At 38.4% G+C, this 25,456-nt stretch overlaps 1 protein-coding gene across 5 annotated transcripts in view; it reads left to right on the forward strand.

Annotated features, from left to right (window-relative positions):
• ASH1L (ASH1 like histone lysine methyltransferase) overlaps positions 1–25,456 on the forward strand; it is a 181,961-nt gene that overhangs the window by 49,793 nt on the left and 106,712 nt on the right. For all 5 annotated transcript variants that reach the window (XM_035719088.2, XM_035719090.2, XM_035719091.2 and 2 more), the window contains one exon: positions 9,076–13,645. In XM_035719088.2, coding sequence (XP_035574981.2) covers positions 9,076–13,645 — 4,570 coding nt within the window. The remainder of the gene's footprint in view (positions 1–9,075; positions 13,646–25,456) is intronic.

A 25,456-nucleotide genomic window follows, 5' to 3' on the forward strand; every position in this document is an offset into this window, starting at 1 on the left:
CTTGGACTAACAAAAGTTTGTCAAGTCTGCCCCTCTACTTCCTGCCACACTTAATTACAAACTTAACTACAAACACTTCCATGCTGAGCAACTGTGCATGACCCGCAAAATCATGTGACAGGACATTCAAAATAACAGGTAATAAATGTAAATAGAAATACAAAAAAGCCCACATTATAGGTTGTGAAATCTTAAACACTGACAATGGGAGTACACAGTCTTCTCTTCACATTTAGAATGTTCACATCCCACCAAAAAACTCATGTAGCATGTTGTAAACACTAAACAGAAAACTACAGATAGCTCTCGATCACAAACCCATTAATTACAAACCTGGCTATCATTACTCAATTACACCAGAGAAGCTCCTGCCACAGGGCCTTTCCTCTCAATGTTTTATCTTTGAGATATTCTCTTCTCAGGTAACTTACCTTTGGCTTTCTGTGGAGATGTGGTCTTCTCAATCAAGACTTTCCAGACAGCTTGTCTTAATATTGTAAATGCTTTCCAAGCCTAGTCTTTCTTCTTCTTCCATGCTCTTATTTTCTGCATAGCATATTTCACCACCTGAAATACTGAATATTTGACTTACCTTTTTATTACTTCTACCCCGCTCATGCATTAGAATGAACTCTCCATGATGAAAGGGATTTTTTTCTCTGCTTTTATTCTTAGCACTTAAATAGTAGGTATTTAGTATTTTCTGAAAAAAAAATGAGTTCTTGATTAAGCAAGAATTCAAGATAATAAAATAGTGTTCTCAAATATCATTAATTTAGAATTAGAAAAATCTTTTTTTTTTTTTTAAGATTTTATTTATTTATTCACGAGAGAGACAGACAGAGACACAGGCTGAGGGAGAAGCAGGCTCCATGCAGGGAACCCGACATGGGACTCCATCCCAGGTCTCCAGGATCACACCCTGGGCTGAAGGTGGCACTAAACTGCTGAGCCGCCCAGTCTGTTCCCGAATTAGAAAAATCTAACAAAAAATTTATTCATGAAAGTAATGTTATTTATGAAATATTTAGAAATAAACTTGACAGCAAGTGTTTAGGATCTATTTTAAATAAGATATTATAAATGTCCAGTAACACCAAAAAATTTAAATAGATAAATTTGCTCTGTTATTGTGGTGCTGATGTTAGTGTTGAGATATCTTTTTTCCTATCTTAATATACAAAGTTAAAGCCATTTGGATTTTTTGAAATTTCAAATGGATTTCAGAGCCACCTGGAAGTATACATATGCAAAAATAATAAGGTAACCTTATGAAAATGTTCTAAAATTAGTGGTATGGGATATGCAAGTCTGTGAATATACTAAAAAAACATTGAATTTGTGCTCTAAAAGAGAATTTTATGGTATATGAATTATATCTAAATAATGTTATAAATAAAATAGCCAAGAAATTTCTACAGGAATATAACAAAGAAAAATTAGTCCTTTCAAGTATTAAAACTTTTTATAACGTTATAGTATCAATATATTGTATTAGGGGCTCAGGAACAAAGGTAAATGTGAGTGAAGCAAAATGGCTTAAAGAAAGACCCAAATATAAATAGATGATGAATGTATTTCAAGTCAGTGAACATGAAGTGAGTAGTGGAAAACTTCCTTTTGAGGTAAAAGATGTGTACCTACTCACAGATTATTTTAAAATTCAAAGGAAAAAGAACAAAACCATTCACTGAAAAGGTGGTCAAGATTGTCGTCTTCAGGAGGGCATGACCTTTTCAAGTTCACTGTGATAACAGCGGTGAAGCTAAAGAGACCCTTGCGTTGACTCTAATGGTTAAGGTTTGTGAAAGGAGACTAAGTGTAAATCTTACCGCACTTACCTGGTTAGGTGACCTTGGGCAGGTAGTATCTCATCTCTTCTCGTGTGTTCTTACTGATCTTAATTGCAGTTCCTGTGTCATGCAGCCTTGGGGCTTCACTGACAACCTGTGCGAGGTGCTCAGAGTTTTTCATGTATATTTGAACGCATAAAAGATTGTAACTTGTTTAAGAAATCTAACAGGAAGTGGAAAGATGACTGACAAATTGGGGGAAATGGGTATAATGTGAGAGAACAAAAAAAGAACTATTCTCTCCAACATACTGAGGGCTCTTCTAAATCAGTAATGATCAACTCCAAAATATAGAAAGAGAATTGGGAACAAGGCCTTAAACAGTTACTTCCATGCTGAGGAACTATGCATGGCCCGCAGAATCATGTGACAGGACATTCAGAATAACAATAAATGTAAAAAGAAATACAAAAAAGCCCACATTATAGGTTGTGAAATCTTAAACACTGACAATGGGAATACACGGTCTTCTCTTCACATTTAGAATGTTCACATCCCACCAAAAAACTCATGTAAGCATGTTGTAAACACTAAACAGAAAACTACAGATAGCTCTCGATCACAAACCCACAGTAGGGCAAGTTAGTTCATGCACATGTAGTCTTTACAAAGAGCTGTAGATGAGGGAACCACCTGAAAGATTTTATGTGCTTAAATGAGCAAAGAGCCTTTGATTAAAAACAGGACAATAACAAGTAGATTTGAAAATGAACTTAAAAAGTAATTAATCCTAGAATTAATGGCATTTGAAATGAAAATGTAATAATGAACTTCTTAGAATGGTAAATCGGAGGCAGTAAAATTTCTGAACCTGGCTAAAACCAAACCACCCAAATCGACAGTGTTGAATTTCAGAATTATCAAGACCAGGTTGTCAGATCGTATTGTTACTGCTTTAAGAAGCATTGCCTAACAGTGTAGGAAATCACACATCCTAAATTGTTATCTTGAGTTGCAGAAGAGTATTGTTTGTACAGTCTGGATTTTTATAATGAACTCTTTTTTGCTTTAAAAAAACTTTTTCTCCCTTTGATACATAGCTGGTCCACATGTGTAACTATTTATTGTATATCCCTTTAGACCTAGCAGTCGTCCTCTAAAGGAAGTAATTGAACAAGTAGGTAAAGATTTATGTTGGGACGCCTGGATGGCTCAGTGGTTGAGCATCTGCCTTCGGTTCCACTCAGGGCGTGATCTCGGGGTCCCGGGATTGAGTCCACATCAGGCTCCCCACAAGGAACCTGCTTCTCCCTCTACCTATGTATCTGCCTCTCTCTGTGGGTCTCTCATGAATAAATAAAATCTTTTTAAAAAAAGATGCAACTGGATATTTATCATATATTCATAATAAATAACTGGAAATTATTTTAAACTCACCAAGTAGGCAGTTGGTTTTATGAATTACGGACTATTTTGAAACCATTGAATCAGTAGTCTAACATCTCATTTATTTGCACAGAATGGTATCTTGTATTATTTAACCGAGCTACAAACAAAAAGCATTTTGGGCCCATTTTTATAAAAGAATGTACATGTGTATGTTGTGTGTGTGATGGAAATACCTGAAATATACAAGTATTTATCCATGGATGATAGCATTTTCGCCTCTTTTTAAATAAGCATATTTGGAATAAAGCCCTTTTCATGTTGAAAAAAATTATATGCCTAATAGGATGTTTTGATACAATAACCTTTTCATTGGCTGGTATATGATATACCTTCTTAAGTATGGTACTTATCATTTACTAGTTGTCATTTTAAAGGGTTCTTAGAAAAATATAAGATGATACTATCACCAGTACCAAATGTAGTTTTCAACACCTTATTAATATTATGTCATCCACTCAGTTTATCTAATATCAGGATTTGAAAGAAAAGATTTTTGAAGCCAAAACAAAACTGTGTATGTCTTTGTTGTTGTTTTGTTCTGTTTTTTTTTGTTGTTGTTTTGTTTTGTTTTGTTTTTATCTGTTTAATCATTGACCATTTACTGTGGCAGACTATCTTAGGCTGATTTCTGATAGAGATGAAAACCCAGATTCGACTTTAGTCCTTTAGCAAATTATGGGAGCTCTTTATATCTCTACTTTCGGGGAGAATTTTAAAAATAACTTTTTTATTGAAATATAAATACATTTAATTCTTAAGGATAACAGCTCAATGAATTTTCACAAACTCAAACACCCCATTTAGCCAGCATTCAGGTTAAGAGAACACTGCCAGCACCCGTTAAACCCTCCTCATGCTCCTTTCCTTTTACTCCTACCCCATACCATACCATTTTCCTGACTTAATATTATAACTAGTAATGCCTGTTTATGAACTTAATATAAATGGAATTATATAGTATACAGTGGCTCCTTCCACTTACTACTGTTAGTAAGCTTTATCCATGCAATTGCACATAGTTATAGTTTATATAAGACAGATTTAGGTCAGTTTTAAAATTGGAAATGTTATAGTTTTCAGATACAAATATACTTAAAAATACTTAAAATAGTAAATCCTCTTAATTTTTAAATTTTGAAAAGTAATTGTGAAAGTACAGAATGAGAATATCGTGTTAATAGAATGGGAAGAAAATGTAAGAGGTTTCTTTAATTATGAGCTTCACATTTGTAAGTTGTATAGGGAGACTGTCAGAAAAGTCTGTTTCCTCTTGAACAAAATTGGAGGAGTTGAGTCCAAAAGAGAGAATTAAGTTCCCTTAATTCTGATTTGATTGACTTTTGGTGGTGGTATGTTCTACTTAGTTGCCATAATGTGAAGAGGAATATTGAGAAACTGAAATGCATCTATCAGAAAATGACCAGAAAGTGGTTGCTTAGGGAGAGAAGGTTGAATATGTTGGTTGAGTTCAAATGGGTGAAAAGCTATTGGAAAGCAAAGCATTAGACTTATTTTATGTGGTTTAGCAAGGTAAGACTCAGATCAATAAATGCAAATTACAGAAAGGCATTTTACTCTTAGGAAGAACTTTTTTTAATAAAAGCATTTCACTGTGGTAAATTTCAAACAGTAGAGTGACTAGTACAAATGAAGAGCTACAGACCCATCATTAAGATCATCTTGTACATTTCCTATCCAATACTTAGATACAGTCTGTTCTACGAGTAATTCTGGTTCATTTTAATGGGAAGTGGTAGGTAGAGACCACAGTCTTGAGCGTAGAGTTGTTGGAAGTTTGCTAGAGATAGAGGAATAAGCATGTGTGTGTGCACATGTATGTTAAAGACTTTGAAGATTTCTAATTCCAGCTTAAAATTATAGTTTTTGATTAACCTCTTTTTTTTTAAGATATTGTTTATTTATTCATGAGAGACAGAGAGAGAGAGGCAGAGACATAGGTAGAGGGAGGAGCAGGCTCTATGCAGGGAGCTTGACGTGGGACTCGATCCCAGCACTCCAGGATCACACCCTGGGCTGAAGGCAGATGCTCAACCGCTGAGCCACCAGGCATCCCAACCTCTTTGATTATATATTATATCTCCTTTTTCTTACAAAATTTTGGTTCATATTGACATTCATATACTAATTTATTTGATCTGTTTTTCCATCAATTATCTATCTAGGTTCAAAATAATTATACCAGGGCAGCCCTGGTGGCCCAGTGGTTAGTGCCGCCTTGGGCCCAGAGCGTGATCCTGAAGACTCGGGATCAAGTCCCACATTGGGCTCCCTACATGGAGCCTGCTTCTCCCTCTGCCTGTGTCTCTGCCCCTCTCCCTCTCTTTCTCTAATAAATAAATAAAATCTTAAAATAATTATGCCAATATTACCACTGATATTCTCACTGGATGCAATTTAAGACTTCTGTATGGACAGCTTTTTGTCTTTAAAACATGTAGACTAGGGCAGCCCGGGTGGCTCAGCTGTTTAGCTCCGCCTTCGGCCCAGGGCCTGATCCTGGAAACCCAGGATCGAGTCCCATGTCGGGCTCCCTGCAATGGAGCCTGCTTCTCCCTCTGCCTGTGTCTCTGCCTCTCTCTCTCCGTGTCTCTCATGAATAAATAAATAAAATCTTAAAAAAAATAAAACATGTAGACTAAATCTTGGGTTTTAAAGTAATTCAAAATAGGAGTCCTGTGTAGCTCAATCAGTTAAACATCTGACTCTTGATTTCGGCTCAGGTCATCATCTTAGGGTTGTGAGAATCAAACCCCATGTGGGGCTCTGTGCTCAGGAGTCTACTTGTCTCTCTCTCTCTCTCTGCCCCTCACCCCACTCTCATGCTTTCTCTCTCCAAAATAAACACATAAATCTTAAAAAAATTAAAAATAGTTTTCCATGTAGCTATGTAGTTAATTTGATAGATGTATTTGTTTACATTGTTTTCAATATTTAAAGATTTGGAGTATTTTTCTATATGGTATAATTCTATATGGTGTAATTCTGTTTCTTAAATATTTAAAATACTAATTGCAAAGTTAGAACCATAAGCAGATGCAGAGAGATCTAACCTGTAGGTCTCTTTCCTCCCTCAAAAGTCACCATTTTCATTCATTTTTGTTTTTTTCTTCCATGTTTATTCGGGTATATATTCATATTCCTTAATCCTGCTTTTTTCATTTAATAGTATATTGTTTTTTTTTTTAAGACAATCTTCTTTTTTTTTTTTTTAAAGATTTATTTATTTATGATAGACATAGAGAGAGAGAGAGGCAGAGACACAGGAGGAGGGAGAAGCAGGCCCATGCCAGGAGCCTGATGTGGGACTCAATCCTGGATCGCACCCTGGACCAAAGGCAGACGCTAAACCGCTGAGCCACCCAGGGATCCCCTTAATAGTATATTCTTGAAGAGCATCACATAGCAGTATGTTAGTATTTCCTTTTTTTTTTTTTTTTTTTTCTGTTTCATAGTACTCTGTTGTACACATATACTTAGGTTTACACAACCACTGTCTTTTAGATAATTGTTTTAGGGATTTGTCATTAAAATAATGGTAGGGGTGCCTGGCTGGCTCAGTGAAGGAGAGTGTGTGACTCTAGTTCAGGGTTATGAGTTTGAGCCCTACATTGGGTGTAGAAATTACTTAAAAATAAAATCTTCAAACAGTGGTACATTTTATAGCTTTCTGTAGCCATTCTGTTTCTGCCAGTGTGTCTTGGAATAGATCTCTCACAATGGGATTCCTTGGTCAAAGGTGTAGTTGATGCAGCTGATAGTTTCCTAGTTCTCAACAGTCATCCTGCTATAGGACTCACACCATGTTATGTGTTATTTGATTATGTTTTGGATATTTGATTATGTGTTGCTCTGCCTTATTTCATTGGTTTTTGTCTTTTCATATGTTGGTTCCATACTGTTTTCATGATTGAAGGTTTAAAAAAATATTTTAACATTTGATACAGTTATCCCCTTGTTTTTCTTTTTTGTGTGTGTTTGGGAGGGTGGGGAAAGGAAAAGGGAGAACGAATCTTAGGTAGGCTTTGCGGCCAGTATGAAGCCCAGTATGGGGCTCAATCTCACAACTCTTTTAAGATCATGACCTGAGCTGAAATCAAGAGTTGGACACTTAGCCAAGTGAACCACCCAGGCACCCCAGCTTTCTTCTTTTAGATTTTACTAGCTATTCTTGCTTGTCTATTTTTTCCAATGAATGTGATAGTTTTTCTTATTCCTGACAGAAATTTTTGTGGTATTTTTATTGGGATAGCATTAAATTTATTAATTTGTTTAGGGAAAAATCATCATCTTTATGTCTTCCTAATACAGAAACATAGTAAGTCTTTCTATTTGTTCAAGTCTTTCATTTCTATTTCATGATTAAAAGGAACTCTTTCTGTTAATTATACTTCAATTGTTTAAAAAAAAAAAAAAAACACCTATGCTGAAACATGGGAAAAAAGAGAACTCTTTGTTATCCAAAAGTAAAACAGATTATTGTGTGAAGTAATGAATTCACTTGTAAAATATATGGTGAGGGGATCCCTGGGTGGCGCAGTGGTTTGGCGCCTGCCCTTGGCCCAGGGCGCGATCCTGGAGACCCGGGATCGAATCCCACATCAGGCTCCCGGTGCATGGAGCCTGCTTCTCCCTCTGCCTATGTCTCTGCCTCTCTCTCTCTGTGTGACTATTATAAATAATAAATAAAAATAAAAAAATATATATATGGTGAGGATTCATGAACTGGATAACAATTTATGTCAATGACTTAAAAGTTACTTCCAGTCCTAGAATGTTATATAAAAATACAATCTAAAGAAAATGTGAATGTATTTCATTGTCTTTCTTATTCCTGTCATTTACGAGGGAAGTGGAGTGACTGATCATTCAAGACCATAAGCGAGGGGATCCCTGGGTGTCTCAGCAGTTTGGCACCTGCCTTTGGCCCAGGGCGCAATCTTGGGAGTCCCGAGATCAAGTCCTGCATCGGGCTCCTGGCATGGAGCCTGCTTCTCCCTCTGCCTGTGTCTCTGCCTCTTTCTTTCTCTCTATATATCTATCATGAATAAATAAATGAATCTTTAAAAAAAAAAAAAAAACATGCGAGAGCGAGCGCTAAAGGAGTAGAAATGGGTGGGGTTGTATCGTGCTGGTTGGAAATCTTTGAAATCAATGAAGGAGGTAGGCAGTGATCGATCGATTGTTTTAAAAGAGGACCATGGGGGGATCCCTGGGTGGGGCAGCGGTTTGGCACCTGCCTTTGGCCCAGGGCGCGATCCTGGAGACCCGGGATCAAATCCCACGTCGGGCTCCCGGTGCATGGAGCCGGCTTCTCCCTCTGCCTGTGTCTCTGCCTCTCTCTCTCTCTCTCTCTCTCTCTGTGACTATCATAAATAAATAAAAATTTAAAAAAATAAAATAAAATAAAAGAGGACCATGGGATATTATTGTAACTAATAATATTTCTCTTTTCAAAAACAGTATATTTCTATGCCAATGTATATTTATTCAATTTAAAGTAAAGTGAGAGTAGACTGTTAATTTGCCTTTTTAAAAAATGTCAAAAATAATGGGGATATTTCTAAATACCAAGTAACATATAGGTTTATATGGTTGGTTGAAAGTCAACAAAGATAACATTTTGCTAGCCTCTGATAGCAGTAGAGAAACTCAAATCTTATGTCACTATAACGTTCATTAGGTTTTTTCAGAAAACACTATTGCCTTTTATCTGATAGTGATCAGTTGATTTGTTCAGTTGTAAGCTAAACTGAAATGACTGAAATGATAGGTTTATTCTCTCTCTGAAACCTTTTTCTTATTCAAATTTTAGGACCCTTCAAAGTTGTACAAGAAAACAGGTGATGTTGCAGCCGTTGAATGCCAATCTGAAGAGAGCATCCATCTTCATTCACAGGGAGAAAACAGTCCTTTGTCTAAGAAGCTTTCTCCAGGACACTCAGAGATGACAGATTACATGAATGCAGCATCATCTACTCTTGTTGGTAGCCGGGATCCTGATTTAAAGGATAGAGCATTACTTAATGGAGGAACAAGTGTAACAGAAAAGTTGGCACAGCTTATTGCAACCTGTCCTCCCTCTAAGTCTTCCAAGACTAAACCGAAGAAGTTAGGAAGTGGCACCAGCACAGGATTGGTTAGTAAGGATTTGATCAGGAAAGCAGGTGTTGGCTCTGTAGCTGGAATAATACATAAAGATTTAATTAAAAAACCAGCTATCAGCACAGCAGTTGGATTGGTAACTAAAGATCCTGGGAAAAAGCCAGTGTTTAATGCAACAGTAGGATTGGTCAATAAGGACTCTGTGAAAAAACTAGGAGCTGGCACTACAGCGGTATTCATTAATAAAGACTTAGGCAGAAAGCCAGGGACTGTCACTACAGTAGGACTGCTGAGCAAGGATTCAGGAAAGAAGCTAGGAATTGGTATTGTTCCAGGTTTAGTGAATAAGGAATCTGGAAAGAAGTTAGGACTCGGCACTGTGGTCGGACTGGTTAATAAAGACTTGGGCAAGAAGTTGAGTTCTACTGTCGGTCTAGTGGCCAAGGACTGTGCAAAGAAGATTGTAGCCAATTCAACAATGGGATTAGTTACTAAAGACATGGGAAAGAAACTAGTGAGTTGTTCTATGGCAGGATTGGTCAATAAAGATGCCATAAACCTTAAAGCCGAAGCACTGCTCCCCACTCAGGAACCACTTAAGGCTTCTTGTAGTACAAACATCAGTAGTCATGAAAATCAGGAACTTTCTGAATCCCTGAAAGATAGTACCACCAGCAAAACTTTTGAGAAGAATGTTATACGGCAGAGTAAAGAAAGCATATTGGAAAAGTTCTCAGTTCGAAAAGAAATCATTAATTTGGAGAAAGAAATGTTTAACGAGGGAACATGCATTCAGCAAGACAGTTTCTCATCCAATGACAGGGGGCCTTATGAAACCTCAAAGCATGAAAAGCAACCTCCCGTGTATTGCACTTCTCCAGACTTTCAAATGGGAGCTGCTTCTGATGCATCTATGGCAAAATCCCCATTTAGTGCAGTAGGAGAAAGCAATCTCCCTTCCCCATCACCTACTGTATCTGTTAATCCTTTAACCAGAAGTCCCCCTGAAACTTCTTCACAGTTGGCTCCTAATCCGTTACTTTTAAGTCCTACCACAGAACTAATGGAAGACATTTCTGAATCCGTTGGGAAGAACCAGTTTACTTCTGAAAGTACCCACTTGAACATTGGTCATAGGTCTGTGGGTCACAGCATGAATATTGAATGTAAAGGGATTGATAAAGAGCTAACTGATTCAAAAACTGCACATATAGATATTCCAAGAATAAGCTCTTCCCTGGGAAAAAAGCCAAGTTTGACTTCTGAATCCAGTATTCACACAATTACCCCTTCAGTTGTTAACTTCACTAGTTTATTTAGTAACAAGCCGTTTCTAAAACTTGGTGCAGTATCTGCTTCTGACAAACACTGCCAGGTTGCTGAAAGCCTAAGCTCTAGTTTGCAGTCCAAACCATTAAAAAAAAGGAAAGGAAGAAAAGCTCGGTGGACTAAAGTGGTGGCAAGAAGCACATGCCGGTCTCCAAAAGGGCTAGATTTAGAAAGATCAGAGCTTTTTAAAAGTGTTTCATGTAGCTCACTATCAAATAGTAATTCTGAGCCAGCCAAGTTCATGAAAAACATTGGACCATCTTCATTTGTAGATCATGACTTCCTTAAACGCCGATTGCCAAAGTTGAGCAAGTCCACAACTCCATCTCTTGCTCTCTTAACTGATAGTGAAAAACCATCTCACAAGGCTTTTGCTACTCACAAATTATCCTCCAGTATGTGTGTCTCTAGTGACCTTTTGTCTGATATTTATAAGCCCAAAAGAGGAAGACCTAAAGCTAAAGAGATGCCTCAACTGGAAGGTCCACCTAAAAGGACTTTAAAAATCCCTGCCTCTAAAGTTTTTTCTTTGCAGTCTAAGGAAGAACAAGAACCCCCAATTTTACAGCCAGAAATTGAAATTCCTTCCTTCAAACAAAGTCTTTCTGTATCTCCTTTTCCAAAAAAGCGAGGCAGACCTAAGAGGCAGTTGAGGTCACCGGTCAAGATGAAGCCACCTGTACTATCAGTGGCTCCATTTGTTGCCACGGAGAGTCCAAGCAAGCTGGAGTCTGAAAGTGATAACCATCGAAGCAGCAGTGATTTCTTTGAGAGTGAGGATCAGCTTCAGGACCCAGATGATCTGGACGACAGTCATAGGCCGGCTGTCTGCAGCATGAGTGACCTTGAGATGGAACCAGATAAAAAAATTACAAAGAGAAACAATGGACAATTAATGAAAACAATTATCCGCAAAATAAATAAAATGAAGACTTTAAAAAGGAAGAAACTGTTGAATCAGATTCTTTCAAGCTCTGTAGAATCAAGTAATAAAGGGAAAGTGCAATCCAAACTCCATAATACAGTGTCAAGTCTTGCTGCCACGTTTGGCTCTAAATTGGGCCAACAGATAAATGTCAGCAAGAAAGGAACCATTTACATAGGAAAGAGAAGGGGTCGAAAACCAAAAACTGTCTTAAATGGCATTCTTTCTGGTAGCCCTACCAGCCTTGCTGTCCTTGAGCAAACTGCTCAACAGGCTGCCGGCTCAGCATTGGGACAGATACTTCCCCCTTTACTGCCTTCATCTGCTAGTAGCTCAGAGATTCTCCCATCGCCTGTTTGCTCTCAGTCTTCTGGGACTAGTGGTGGTCAGAGCCCTGTAAGTAGTGATGCAGGCTTTGTTGAACCCAGCTCAGTGCCATATTTGCATTTACACTCCAGACAGGGCAGTATGATTCAGACTCTTGCGATGAAAAAGGCCTCAAAGGGGAGGAGGCGACTTTCTCCTCCTACTTTGTTGCCAAATTCTCCTTCACACTTGAGTGAACTCACCTCTCTGAAAGAAGCTACTCCTTCTCCCATTAGTGAGTCTCATAGTGATGAGACCATTCCCAGTGATAGTGGAATTGGAACAGATAATAACAGCACATCGGACAGAGCAGAGAAATTTTGTGGACAGAAAAAGAGGAGGCACTCTTTTGAACATGTTTCTCTGATTCCCCCTGAAACCTCTACAGTCCTGAGCAGTCTTAAAGAAAAACATAAACATAAATGTAAGCGCCGGAATCACGATTACCTCAGCTATGACAAGATGAAAAGGCAGAAACGAAAACGGAAAAAGAAATACCCCCAGCTCCGTAGCAGACAGGATCCAGACTTTATTGCGGATCTGGAGGAATTGATAAGTCGGCTGAGTGAAATTCGAATCACCCATCGAAGCCATCATTTTATCCCCCGAGACCTGCTGCCAACTATTTTTCGAATCAACTTTAATAGTTTCTATACACATCCTTCTTTCCCCTTAGACCCCTTGCACTACATTCGAAAACCTGACTTAAAAAAGAAGAGAGGGAGACCTCCTAAGATGAGGGAGGCAATGGCTGAGATGCCCTTCATGCACAGCCTTAGTTTTCCTCTTTCTAGTACTGGATTCTATCCCTCCTATGGCATGCCTTACTCTCCCTCACCCCTTACAGCCACTCCCCTAGGATTAGGTTACTATGGAAGGTACCCTCCCACTCTCTATCCTCCTCCTCCTTCACCTTCTTTCACCCCCCCACTTCCTCCTCCTTCCTATATGCATGCTGGCCATTTACTTCTCAATCCAACCAAATACCATAAGAAAAAGCATAAGCTACTTCGCCAGGAGGCCTTTCTAACAACCAGCAGGACTCCCCTCCTTTCCATGAGTACCTACCCTAGTGTTCCTCCTGAGATGGCCTATGGTTGGATGGTTGAGCACAAACATAGGCATCGTCACAAGCACAGAGAACACCGTTCTTCTGAGCAACCCCAGGTTTCCATGGATGCTGGCTCTTCCAGATCTGTTTTGGAGTCTTTGAAGCGCTATCGATTTGGAAAGGAAACTGTTGGAGAGCGATATAAACATAAGGAAAAGCACCGATGTCATATGTCCTGCCCTCATCTCTCTCCTTCGAAAAGCTTAATAAATAGAGAAGAACAATGGGTCCACCGAGAGCCTTCAGAATCTAGTCCATTGGCTTTGGGATTGCAAACACCTTTACAGATTGACTGTTCCGAAAGTTCTCCAAGTTTATCTCTTGGAGGATTCACTCCCAACTCTGATCCGGCCAGCAGTGATGAACATACAAACCTTTTCACAAGTGCAATAGTGCAAGGCAGCTGCAGAGTTTCAAACCCTAACTCCAGTGGCCGGAAGAAATTAACTGATAGCCCTGGACTGTTTTCTGCACAGGACACTTCACTAATTCGGCCTCACAGAAAGGAGCCACTGCCTTCCAGCGAAAGGGCAGTACAGACCATGACAGGTAAGAGGGTTATTTTCTTGCCTTGTTATTTGTGTTGGAAAAGGAGATTATTTTACCCACAGGTTTCCTGATACGTGTATGTGGACCTTTAATAGACCTGGTTTTTGTTTTGGTTTTATAAGTAAATATGAAATGTCTTCAGAGTTCTCACTTTCATTAGATGTGAGAAGTAAGATAAGGCGTGTCTTTGCATTAATTTTGAATTTTGAGAAGAGATTGATTATAAAATTTTGGAAACCAGGGAAGATGATTCTTTCTTGTGCAAAAAGGCCATTAAATGGCTTCTTCAGTGATAAACGGCTCATAGATATATGTTAGTAGCTGTGCAGAATTTTTAATATATGCTCACCTAATAATTATAAGTGATTTTAAGTTCTAGGAAGCAATGTTAACCCTGTATGTCTCATAATAAAAATCTACACATCAGCTTCATAAAAGATAACAATATTCAGAGGGACTTCATTGTGCAGTTATCTCTGCACATATCTCCCCATAAAAGCTGCTTCAATTGCATATAAAATGACAGGAAACAAAACTAGAGAATACATTTGTAACATCTACAAGCCTCTTAAGAATTGAAACAAAGAGGGATCCCTGGGTGGCGCAGCGGTTTGGCGCCTGCCTTTGTCCCAGGGCGCGATCCTGGAGACCTGGGATTGAATCTCACGTCGGGCTCCCGATGCATGGAGCCTGCTTCTCCCTCTGCCTGTGTCTCTGCCTCTCTCTCTCTCTCTCTCTCTCTGTGACTATCATAAATAAAAATTATAAATTTTTATATAAAAAATTATAAAATTTTATATATAAAAGAAAGAATTGAAACAAAGAGAGAAAATAAGGAACAGGAAGCAGTTGCCCAATCATGCAAAAAGCATTTCTAATCAGAAGTTCTGTCAGAGAGCTCAACCTTGGAGGTTTGTAAATTAACCCGAGGGAGTTCATACAACCTCTCTTGTTACAAGTAAAATTATGTGTATGTTTGCTTGTGTGTGTGTTTTCAGGAGAAAATGCATACGTTCCATCAGATTCTCCAAGTAAATTCTCTAAGCCACCATATCCATTTCTATAAAATGGTAATAATAGGGTAATCATGAGAAGTAATGAGATTATAGTGTTTACTGAAGGGATTTGCACATAGTAAGTACACAGATGTTAATTGGCAGTATTGTTCCCCAAAAGATTAAATACTTGTGCATAAGAGAAAATGATAAACCCCTCAGAGATAAGAGTTTTTGCTCCTGATGTTCATTATTCATAAACTTTAAAAAAATAAAAGCCATTTGGGTTGAGAAACTGAGCATTCTTTAGTTTTTAGCAATATAATAAGAGAAAAAATATTCCTAAATTTATCTTTAGGTTCATTCAACAAATATCTGCTAAATATTTCATTAACAACTGTTACTGAATATCTGTCTGCCAGGCATTCACTTTGTGGGCCTTTGTGATATAATGTTAGGGAATAAGGCACACAGGTTCATTGTTTTCATGGAACTTAAAATGGAAGAGTGGGGTAATAAAAAAATTCATGCATTAGGGTCACCTGGGTGGCTCAGGTGGAGATAGATCCTAGGGGTCCTAGGATCAAGTTCCGAGTTCAGTGTTGGGTTCCCCATAGGGAGCCTGCTTCTCCCTCTCCCTGTGTCTCTGCATCTCCCATGAATAAATAAGTAAAAAAGTCTTTTAAGATGTATGTATTAAATGTCACTATTAATTGATAAAATATATTAAAAAAAAAAAAGAACATGGTTCTGTGAGAGCATGGAATGGGGGCCTAACTCACCAAGCTGTCCCTGTGAAAGTAACTGTTAAACTGGTTGTTACCTGAAGGATGAGGAGCTAAGTTAGCTGGGGAAATAGGATTCTACTCATTCCTGTATTCATTTCTTCACTCCTTCCTTTATTACGTTTTAAAACATGTGGTGCTGTTCCAGTCACTGGCATATAGTAAAGACATGATGGCAGGCCTCATTAGCTTTCAGCTTTAGTGAAGGAAGACAGCATTGCAAGCACATAAAGGTATAATTGAGGAAAAATGCTGCCAGGTCCCTGTAACAGGGTCAAGGTGTGGCTCATTAGGGGTGGGGGACACCTATTTAGATAAAGTTATTAGTTGTAGCCCAGGGACAGAAAGTTGAAACTGAAAAGATGAGAACTCACTGGCTTCTCAGCTGAGGTTTAAGTAAAGAGCACATTTGAAGATCCTGGACTAAGGGCTTGGGTGTTAAAAAAAACTTAGTGGCAGGGTCACTGTCATAGGACAGGGACACAAAGGATGGCGCCAGACCATGTTTACAGAGTTTAGGTTTTATCCTAGGCTTAGGCAAGGGACAGAGGAGAATTGATTTTGGATTTGCTTTTCTAAAAGATCATTCTGGCTCATGTGTGAACACTTAACTGAGAGGAGAAAAATCAACTACAGGGAGACCAGTTTGTTTGCGGCACAGTGGTCTGTCTGGATGGCCCTTCAGCAAGCATGCTGGCAGACTTCTGTAGGAGCACTGGAGAGTCTGGTGCCAACTGCAGGAAGGCGCACTTTTTCAGAAGCACAGTTTGTTCTTTTAATCTTCGTAACCTTTAGGATGCCTTCAGAACATTCAAGTGGATATGTTGAGCAAGCAGTGGCAGATCTAGTTCTGGAGCTCAATAAAGATGTTTTGGCTGGAGATGGGGGCATTTCACTATGAGGTTTTGAGAAACTCTTTTCAGTATTGTTCACTGAAACTAAAAGGGCTTCTAGAAAAGATAAAGCTGGGAGCAGATTCTCCAGATGTATGCAACTTTGTAACCAGAGCACCAAGAAAAAAAATAGTTCTAGAAAATGCCAATAGCAGTTAAAAAGACAAGTTAAATTGTTTAATAAATAAAGAAATACAAAACATAGGATTTAACTTTTTAGGAAAATATGAAAGTAACTTGATAGGAGTATAAAAAAGGGTTGAAGTGCTCAATTGGAAGCACAAAATGTATTTCATTGGCAGATAAATAAAATGATGCCACATAGAGCTGGTCTGGCTTATTGTCCTTGTTTGGGTTTTTTGCCATGAATATTGGGGGAAACCACAGGATAAGTACTCGCTGGAGCTAAGAAGAGGACTATGAGATTAATGGGCACTGTGAAGAGAAGTACATTGCTCCATGGTTCGCTCCATTTAGTTTGTGTTAGTATCTTCTCTTCCACTGTTAACTTGGTGCTTCAGAACATTAATGTGCTTTGAAAAATCATGTGTGGACTTGTACAATTTCCATATTGTCCTGGAATTCTTCTTATCAGTTGTGTTTGAGCTGTTTCATTGTACTATAAAAAAGATTATACATTTTTGAACTGTTGGTGTGTCTGTCATCGTGTGATGGATGGTGCCTCCCCTAAAGAGGGCCTAGGACAACCCTGAGGGGTGGCAGTATTTAAAGTAGTGGTTAACAGCCATCAGCCTTTGGTTTATCTGGGACCCCTTGTGATCTCTTCTGTTTTTAAAAAATTAATTGCTAAAGTTTGAAAATCTAGAGTTTTCACAAAAAAGCAGACTTTCACAGAAGTCTGCTTTTCTTTAAAGGAAAAATCAGAACATGTGGCAATAGTTTATCCACATTTCCTGGATGACATCAGTGGCTGTGTCTCAGTAGTGGCAGTCCCCCACTCCCTCCTCCTCCCGTTGGGATATGTATTCTTAAATTCCCCTCAGTCCTCACAGTTTCCAGTAGGATGCTGTACCCAGCCTGGTTCAGGTGTTCAAGTAGAGTACCTGTCTCCAAGGAACATTTTAGTTCCTTGAGGCCTCTAAGAGTTATGAGGAGCTTAGAAAAGGTGAGGAGGGATTGAGGTGGAGGTGAGTGAGAAGGCAGATGAGGTAGCTGAGTGTATTATCTACATAGACATTAGACTCACTCAAGAGATCACTTACAGGAGGTAAACTGAAAGAGTAAATGTGAGCCTGGTTTCAGGGTCCGCAGGACATGACATACAGGTCTGATACAGGAAAATATCTACTTTAAGAGTAAGAAATTTGTCTCTTTCCCCTTTAAAGAAATAACAAAACATTAAGATCTCTGACATCAGTTCTGACACTAACTTCCTGTCACTAACTGGGTGGTCCTACAGTTCAGTTCTGATACTAGCTACCGGGAGTTAGGAACGACCCTGAGAATTAAGAGCAAAGTCCTTCAAAAGAGACTGACCTCCCTTACTGTGCCTGAGCAAGTCTTGTCTGTCTAGCCTGCCACAAATTTGAGGCTTCCCACAACCCCTCAGTTTTGATATTTTGGTAGAACGACTCAATTTACAGAAACCACTGTATTTAGGATTACAGTTTTATTATAGAGGATGCAGATCAGGAATTGAAATTCATAGGGCAATGTCTAGGGTGGAGAAGGGAACACACCACTTCCTTGCCATCTTTTTGTGGGATCTGGGTATGTCACCCTCCCAGCACATCACTGTGTTCACCAATCAAGATGCAACACCAGAACTGTGGGGTTAGAGTTTTGATTGGGCTACGTAGGCACGACAGATTAAATCACTGACTGTGTGATTGAACCCAGTCTCTAGCTCACTGTAGATTGGGCTAGCCCAAAATTTCAGCACTCTAATCCTGTGATTGATCTTTCCAGTAAGCAGCCCCATCACGGAGGCTATGGGGGGGTGGGGACCTTAAGTCACCTCTTTGGCATAGCACAGACACTTCAATCACTCAGGAAATTCCAAGGGTTTTTGAAGCTTTTGCCAAGAATCCAAGACAAAGAACAGATAAATTCTTTATTATAACCAGTCTTAATTCTTCTGTTAATTAGCCTGTATCTTGGAACCTCTTCATCTTCTTCACAATCACTTTTTTGATAAGTATATCTTGATTTTTTTTTTTCTTTTGAGAGAGCGCAAAAGGAGGAGGGACTGGGGGAAAAGGCTCCCCGCTGAGCAGGGAGCTGAATATGAGGCTCAATCCCCATTCCCTGGGATCACGACCTAAGCCAAAGGCAAACGGTTAACTGAGCCACCCAGTCGCCCTAAACTTTTTTATTTTATTTATTTTTTAAAAAGATTTTATTTATTAATTTATAGAGACACAGAGAATGAGAGGCAGAGACACAGGCAGAGGGAGAAGCAGGTTCCATGCAGAGAGCCCAACGTGGGACTCGATCCAGGGTCTCCAGGATCACTCCCTGGGCTGCAGGCGGCGCTAAACCGCTGCGCCACCAGGGCTGCCCAAACTTTTTTATTTTAAATTGACCTCGGTCTTCAGCTGATATTTCTTCTGGACATACTTTGGAGATAGATTTGTTATACATTAATTGGCTAAAATATCCAAAAAACTACTTATATATACCATATATTACAAAATTGCCAAGTACCTTCTGAACATTATCCTGAAATAGCTTCTAGTGGCCAAAGCAGGAATAGGTAAGGCAACAAAGTTAATAATGACAAAATTGGATTATAATGTAAAAAATATGGTGAATACCCACTAGTCCATGTTGATATAAATAAATGATTGTATGGGATGCCTGGTTGGCTCAGTTGGAAGAGCATGCGACTCTTGATCTCAGGGTTGTGAGTGCATTCCCCAGTTGGGCATAAAGCTTACTTGGGGGGGAAAAATACAAATAATTGATTAAATCAGTGGAGGAAAGGGACAAACCCTCCTTAATAAGAATTCCAAGTTATTGTATGTTGACTATCCTCTTTGAAGAGGTAGAGCTTAATTCATTAACCCTCCTCTTTAATATGGACTGAACTTAGTGAGCTAATGCCACATAACAATACAGAAAGGATAAAATAGTAACTTTATAGTGGAGAGACCTAGCGGACAGCACTTAATCGGAACAAGTTCAACATGACCAATGATAGATAAATTATGATGATACCCTCTAATATGAGTTAATTAGAGGGTTCCTTTGTTCTCTGGTATTCTTTCCAAAAATTCACAGCACAGGTATTCTTTACAGAAACACAACCCCAGTCTAGTAATACTTAAGCCAAAAAAGGGGTAGGGGGTGGGTGCCATTGTACAAAATATGTGACCAGTACTCCTCAAAAGTAATCCAGGACCTGAGAAAACAAGGGAAGTCTGAGAAACTGTCTTAGAGGAGATTAAGGAGACATGACAACTAAATACAATGTGATATCCTAGCTTGAACTCTAGAAGAGGAAAAGGTTGTAAGTGGAAAAATTCTATTGATGTTAATTTCATAGTTTTGGCAAATGTACCATAGTTATATAAGAGGTTAACATTAGGGGAAATTGGGTAAAGGATGTATGAGAAGTCTCACTTTGTACTGTCTTTACCATCTTTCCTAAATTTAAAATGATTCCAAAACAACCAGTTTAGTTTTTTTCTTAAAGCAGAGACTGGGGTGCCTGGGTGGTTCAGTTAATCATCTGCCTTTGTCTCAGGTCATGGTCTCAGGGTCCTGTGGTCAAGCCCTACACCTCTGGCTCTCTGCTCAGGAGAGAGTCTGCTTCTCCCTCTCCCTCTGCCCCTCCCACTTGTGTGTGTGCACGCTCTCTTTTTTTCTCTCTGAATCTCAAATAGATAAATAAAATCTTTTTTAAAAAAGGACTAATTCTTGAGTAAATCCTATCTCAAACTGATAACTAAAGAAAAATAATAAAAATGTTTGTATTAAGTAGTTTAATGTGTTTGTTGTTGCAAAACAGGCATATCTGATTGTGTTGATGTGAATATGAAGAAAATAAATGAAATTAGATCAGGGGCACAGGCAGGAAGAATAGTCCTTTCTAGGTAGTCTAGAGCAAGGTAGCTAACTTTCTCTTGTTTCGTAGATGGGCAAACTGACAATTACTTGAGCAGATTTGGACTAAACAAATTAAGTTGCATAAAGCTTTAAAAAGAGTAACAACAAAAAAAAAAAAGAGTAACAGATCTAGTCATTTTATAAATGATAACTTATGTGGTGGTTAGCTTATTTTAACTTAGGTGCTTTTCTGTAGTAACTGTTACAGACTAACAGTCTAAGACCTGCCTGATGCACATGAAATTATAGTGATTTCACAGGTAAGCCAGGCGTTTTGGCTTCATCCAGTCCTCATAACTAATTCTGGTTAAGTATTCGTGTTAGTAAAAAAAAAAAAAAAAAAAAAAGTATTTGTGTTAGACATAAGATAGGCCTAATGAAAACAAGTGTTTCTGACCTGGAGAACACATATTCTATCCCTATTCTTCAGCATTTTCAACTCATGGCTGGCTGTACATGTCAGAATCTGCAACCTGATTTCAGAAATGAGAGCAGTAGCATGGAGTATTTCCAAATTTTAGCTTACAAATTATAGAATGTGTAAATACATATATACATACATACATGATATGTTTTGATAATTATTTTATCCCCCAAGAATAAATTAGAGCTAAGTTTTCTTTTTTTTTTTTAAGTTTTCATTTTGTTTGGAAAAAGAGTAGGCTCACTGTTAAAGCATAATAGTTGAACAAAATAGACTGTTTTGTTTTCTCTTTAACTGATTGTACACATTAATCAGATTTTTCTGATTTATGACCATTTCACTAGCATGAAGTATAAAGAAAGGTACACCCAAAGTGAAGTGTGAACATGTGGAGATGAAGTCAGAAAACTGATTGTGGTGGTTTATGCAGTTCTGGGGATTTCCAGAGGAATTCCATTTCAGTGAATGATCTAATTTGTACATTATGAGAAATAGCCTAATTAGAGGGGAAAAAACAGACTTTTTAGCTTAAAAATCACCAGCATAAGCTCTGAATCATTCTCTCTTGTAGTGCATTTAATTGGTGACTCAGATGAAACGTATTGCTCTCAGTAAATATATTTCCCACAATTGGAAACAGCTGTTTTTATCATGGACCCAACTTTTATCTCAGCACTCAGCTCATTCAAGAGGAGCTTTCAGGGCTCCTGAGCTGTGAACCACAGCAAAGGATTCAGAATATGAATCTGGAAACAGAAAAACCTCATCGGAAGCTTCCAGATAGTTTGGTATTTTATGTTTATATTCTTTTACTATGGTATTCTTTTTTTTTTTTTAATGGTATTCATTTCTATTATAACCTGTTTTTATTCATTTACTGTACAAGAAAAACTGCAAATAGGCCTGATTTGTAAATGATAACGTAAGCTTCTTTCTTAAAATTAAAATTTTACAATTATTAGTTTTGGTGGGAAGGAATGATTTAAATGTGAGAAATTGGTTTTAAATATGTGATTTTAAAATAAATGTATATCATCTATAAGCTGGCTACAGCATGGTATCCTTCCTTATCTGGTACAGTTAATCTGTTTTACCGTAGCTTACCCAAAGGTATTTCTAGCACTAGACACATCAAACAGGGGCACCTGGCTGGCTCAAGGAGCATGTGACCATTGATCCCAGAGGTCATGAGTTCAAGCCCCACGTTAGGTGTAGAGATTACTTTAAAAAAATACTTAAAAAAAAAAAGGAAAGAAATAAACATCAAACAATCTGCTCACCCAAACTATTCCCTAGTTTCTTGGGTCTTTAGTGCTGAGCACCCTACAGGGCATGACCAGCATTCATAACTATAAGTTATGAAAGTTCTCATAGTGGATTTACACTAAAGAAATACGTGTTTTATCCAAGCAGCTGTTGGTTTTATTCACTGTGTCCTTTTGTTAATTTATATTTGGAAATTCCTCATTTTTAACCTAGGATACTTGGGGCTTCAAAGAAGTACTTAGGTTGGATTATTATTCCAGTTTTTTCTTTGTGATGGCTCCCCCACCCACCCACCCACCCAACAATTATCAGTGGGAATGCTGATACCTCAGTCCATTTGACTCTGTCCACACACCTAGGCATCTGTAAATGTTGTATTTCTTTTTTATCTTAGATTGGTTTCAGTTCCTCCTGTGTAGACATCAAGCAAGATCTTTTGTGACAAATGAACTTCAGAACAGCTTCTTGGTTACCACCTGTTTTTGTGCATAACAGAAGGATTTCTAGATTCTTATCCTTTAAAATCCAGTTATATTCTTTTTTGTTTTCTCAACTTTCTGTCATTCTTATCCATGATTTCATCTTCTGGTTTTGCTCTATAAGTGCTATCTTTTCCCCTTTTTGTCAAATTTTACAAAGATAGTTCCCCAAAATCTGTCTTTATGTTTATGTTTAAAAGCTCATTGACTAGTGGCCAAGTAAAATCCAGAGACCGTGTAGTTAAAACAACTTCCAAGGTTCCCTCACATGTCTGAGTGTGTTCAATTCTTATTCCCTCATTATTTTCCCAATTTATATTCTCTCTTCAGTTTCCCTCCTTACTGATAGTCTGCCTTCTGTTTTACATGAAGGCCTCTGATTTCCCAACTGAAGGAAACGAATGTATGTGTAGTAATCACCTTATATTTATGCTGAAGTGTAGTTTTATTTGGGTACTTATTTTGTTATTTATCTATAATTTCTGCTTCATTAATGTGTGTGGCATTTGTAAACCTAGTTCTGAAGCTGCCAGATATCTGATTAATGAGACACCCACTAGTGTTTCTACCCAATAGTTTTGTGAATTGAGAAATTTCATTTATATCCTGTTTCCTTCTGAAGTACTTAATTATTTGGCTTTATACTTATTGAAATGAGAAATGATGGGAACTCTCTTGATAAGTAAAATTATATGTATTCTCCATGTGTGTTCTTGAACTGGAATCCATACAAACCTTTTGTCCTACAAGGAGTGGAGAGGCTTCATTTGTCCCCCCAGGCAGACTGATGTGACCACTGATGAGACGTGAACAAACCCGTGTCACATGACGGAGACCGCCATAGAGCAGTCACCACCCTGAGGAGTCCGCCATGCTGTCGAAGATGTGAGGAGCAAGCAGGGGAAGCAGACAGCGGCACTCGTTCTGAACAGAGCTGAACAAATTCTGGTGCCTCCTGTGGGCACAACGGTTTTATTGATATAATCCAGAGCATAACCCTAGCCCTGGAGAAGCTGTGCTGAAGAGTCAGTGGATTCAAGATTCACTTCAGAGGTGGTTTTTCCAACCTTGGGGGTACCTACGAGCCTTGGAGGTACCTGTCTTCCTCCTCCTTCCCTGTCGGACATGCTGCTTTTACCAGCACTTCTTCATGTTTAAGAATAATGCTTGATAGTCTACATTAATTCCATTTCCTAAATGGACATAAGTCCCTGCACTTCTTTAATTGTTATTTTAATATCAAATAGTTGCCTACACATGTCAGTGATGTTTTTAAGTAATTAGGATCTAAAAATGTATGATAAACCTAAGAGGCCAATTTATAATTAGTGTAACATTTCTAAAAACCTTTCATTTTTTCACATTACCTCACTTTGGAGTTCACATTAGCCATGTGAGTTAGAGTGCTTTATCAAACCAACATTTGAGTATGTTTACTCACCTAGATCTCATAATCTGATTCATAGCAGAGTCAGGATTCACACTCAGGACACCTTACCCCATGGTGATGTACTTAACACTCTACCACACACAGCTCTGTACTGAACTCATTCTGTTTTAGGTTTTAAAACATGGATATATTGGTCTCTTTTGAGATGGACTTGCTTGTTCTCTCTGGGTGTTACTTTGCTCTTCCCCAGCCACCCAGCTGCACAGTATGTTTTTGGAAGTGTTGGAGATAATATTTGTAGATTTCCTAAGATTTCTGCTGTTAGGCCAGTTTGACCCTGGCCATGTTGCTACCTCATGCATATAAGTTTTGATCATCATTTTCCAGTCTTAATCTTGGTTGCTCTACATCATTAGGTAACTTTTTTCAGGTATTCTCATCTCAGTGTCCTATAAGCAACATTTTTAAATGAAATAAGGATCTAGATCTGATGATTACCAAACCCAAGAGATCCGTATCTCAGGGATACCTCCTTATTCCCCTTAAATACGGAATATTGTTAAGAACATCTCTGCTTTTTGTGAAAAGGGAATTCAAAAAGACTTTTAAAATGAAAAATGAAAACCATCCTGAATGAAGTTTTATTCCAATCTTCTATTAAATCCTAAGAATAGGCTGCTGGCCTCCATTATTTTCAGGAAATGAAAAGTGGCTCAGAAGCTAAGTGAGCTAAGCCATGTCTCTCTCAATTGTTTCAGTTTCTCAGGAATTGCTGTACAATGCTGCCAATAACGATCTCCGGGGATCTGACCCCCATTCCACCTCCCACTGCCTCCTCTGCAGCTCCAGATGCCACCAAAAGAAGGAGCTTTGAAGAAAGTGCCTGTACCCTCTTTTACCCTGAGGTGGGTGAGGCCAGGCAGGGTGATTCTCAGGATATCCTGATGATCAAAGGTACAGTTGAAGCCTTCATCAAGACTTTCTTGAAGATGACCAAGAAATTTGGGAAACGTTACCAAATAGCCTAGAAACTGAAGACGGAGCTCAAGAATGGATGGCACAAATGCCATCTGAAATGTAGTACATGATGACATTCAAGACCTTAGATCAGCTCCTTGAGGGCAGATGTATGCTGTTTTTATATCTCTCCCCCACCTCATAATGCTTAGCATAAGACCAAGCATATAAAGTATACTCAATAAGTGCTAGTTTATGACTGAGAGAGAAGACTTTATAAAAAGTACTCTCCAACCCCACCTTTTCCTAGTAGTTAATCTAAGATTGCCCATTCATCAGGAGAATAGTGATAGAGTGTTCACTGATGTCTCAAGCTTCTTGGCCACTGTTATCTTCTGTCTTGGCTGTGTGTTTGAGTAGGAAATATTTATCTGTGCAGTGTATGAATTTTTCAATATTAATACTTACAAAGTTATGTCTGGACCAATGCCTGGGCTTTTGCCTCTTAGTTATTTTTATTGTGGGGTTGTGTGTGTGTGTGTGTGTGTGTG

Source organism: Canis lupus, chromosome 7 (assembly GCF_003254725.2).
Source record: "Canis lupus dingo isolate Sandy chromosome 7, ASM325472v2, whole genome shotgun sequence".
Lineage (NCBI taxonomy): Eukaryota > Metazoa > Chordata > Mammalia > Carnivora > Canidae > Canis > Canis lupus.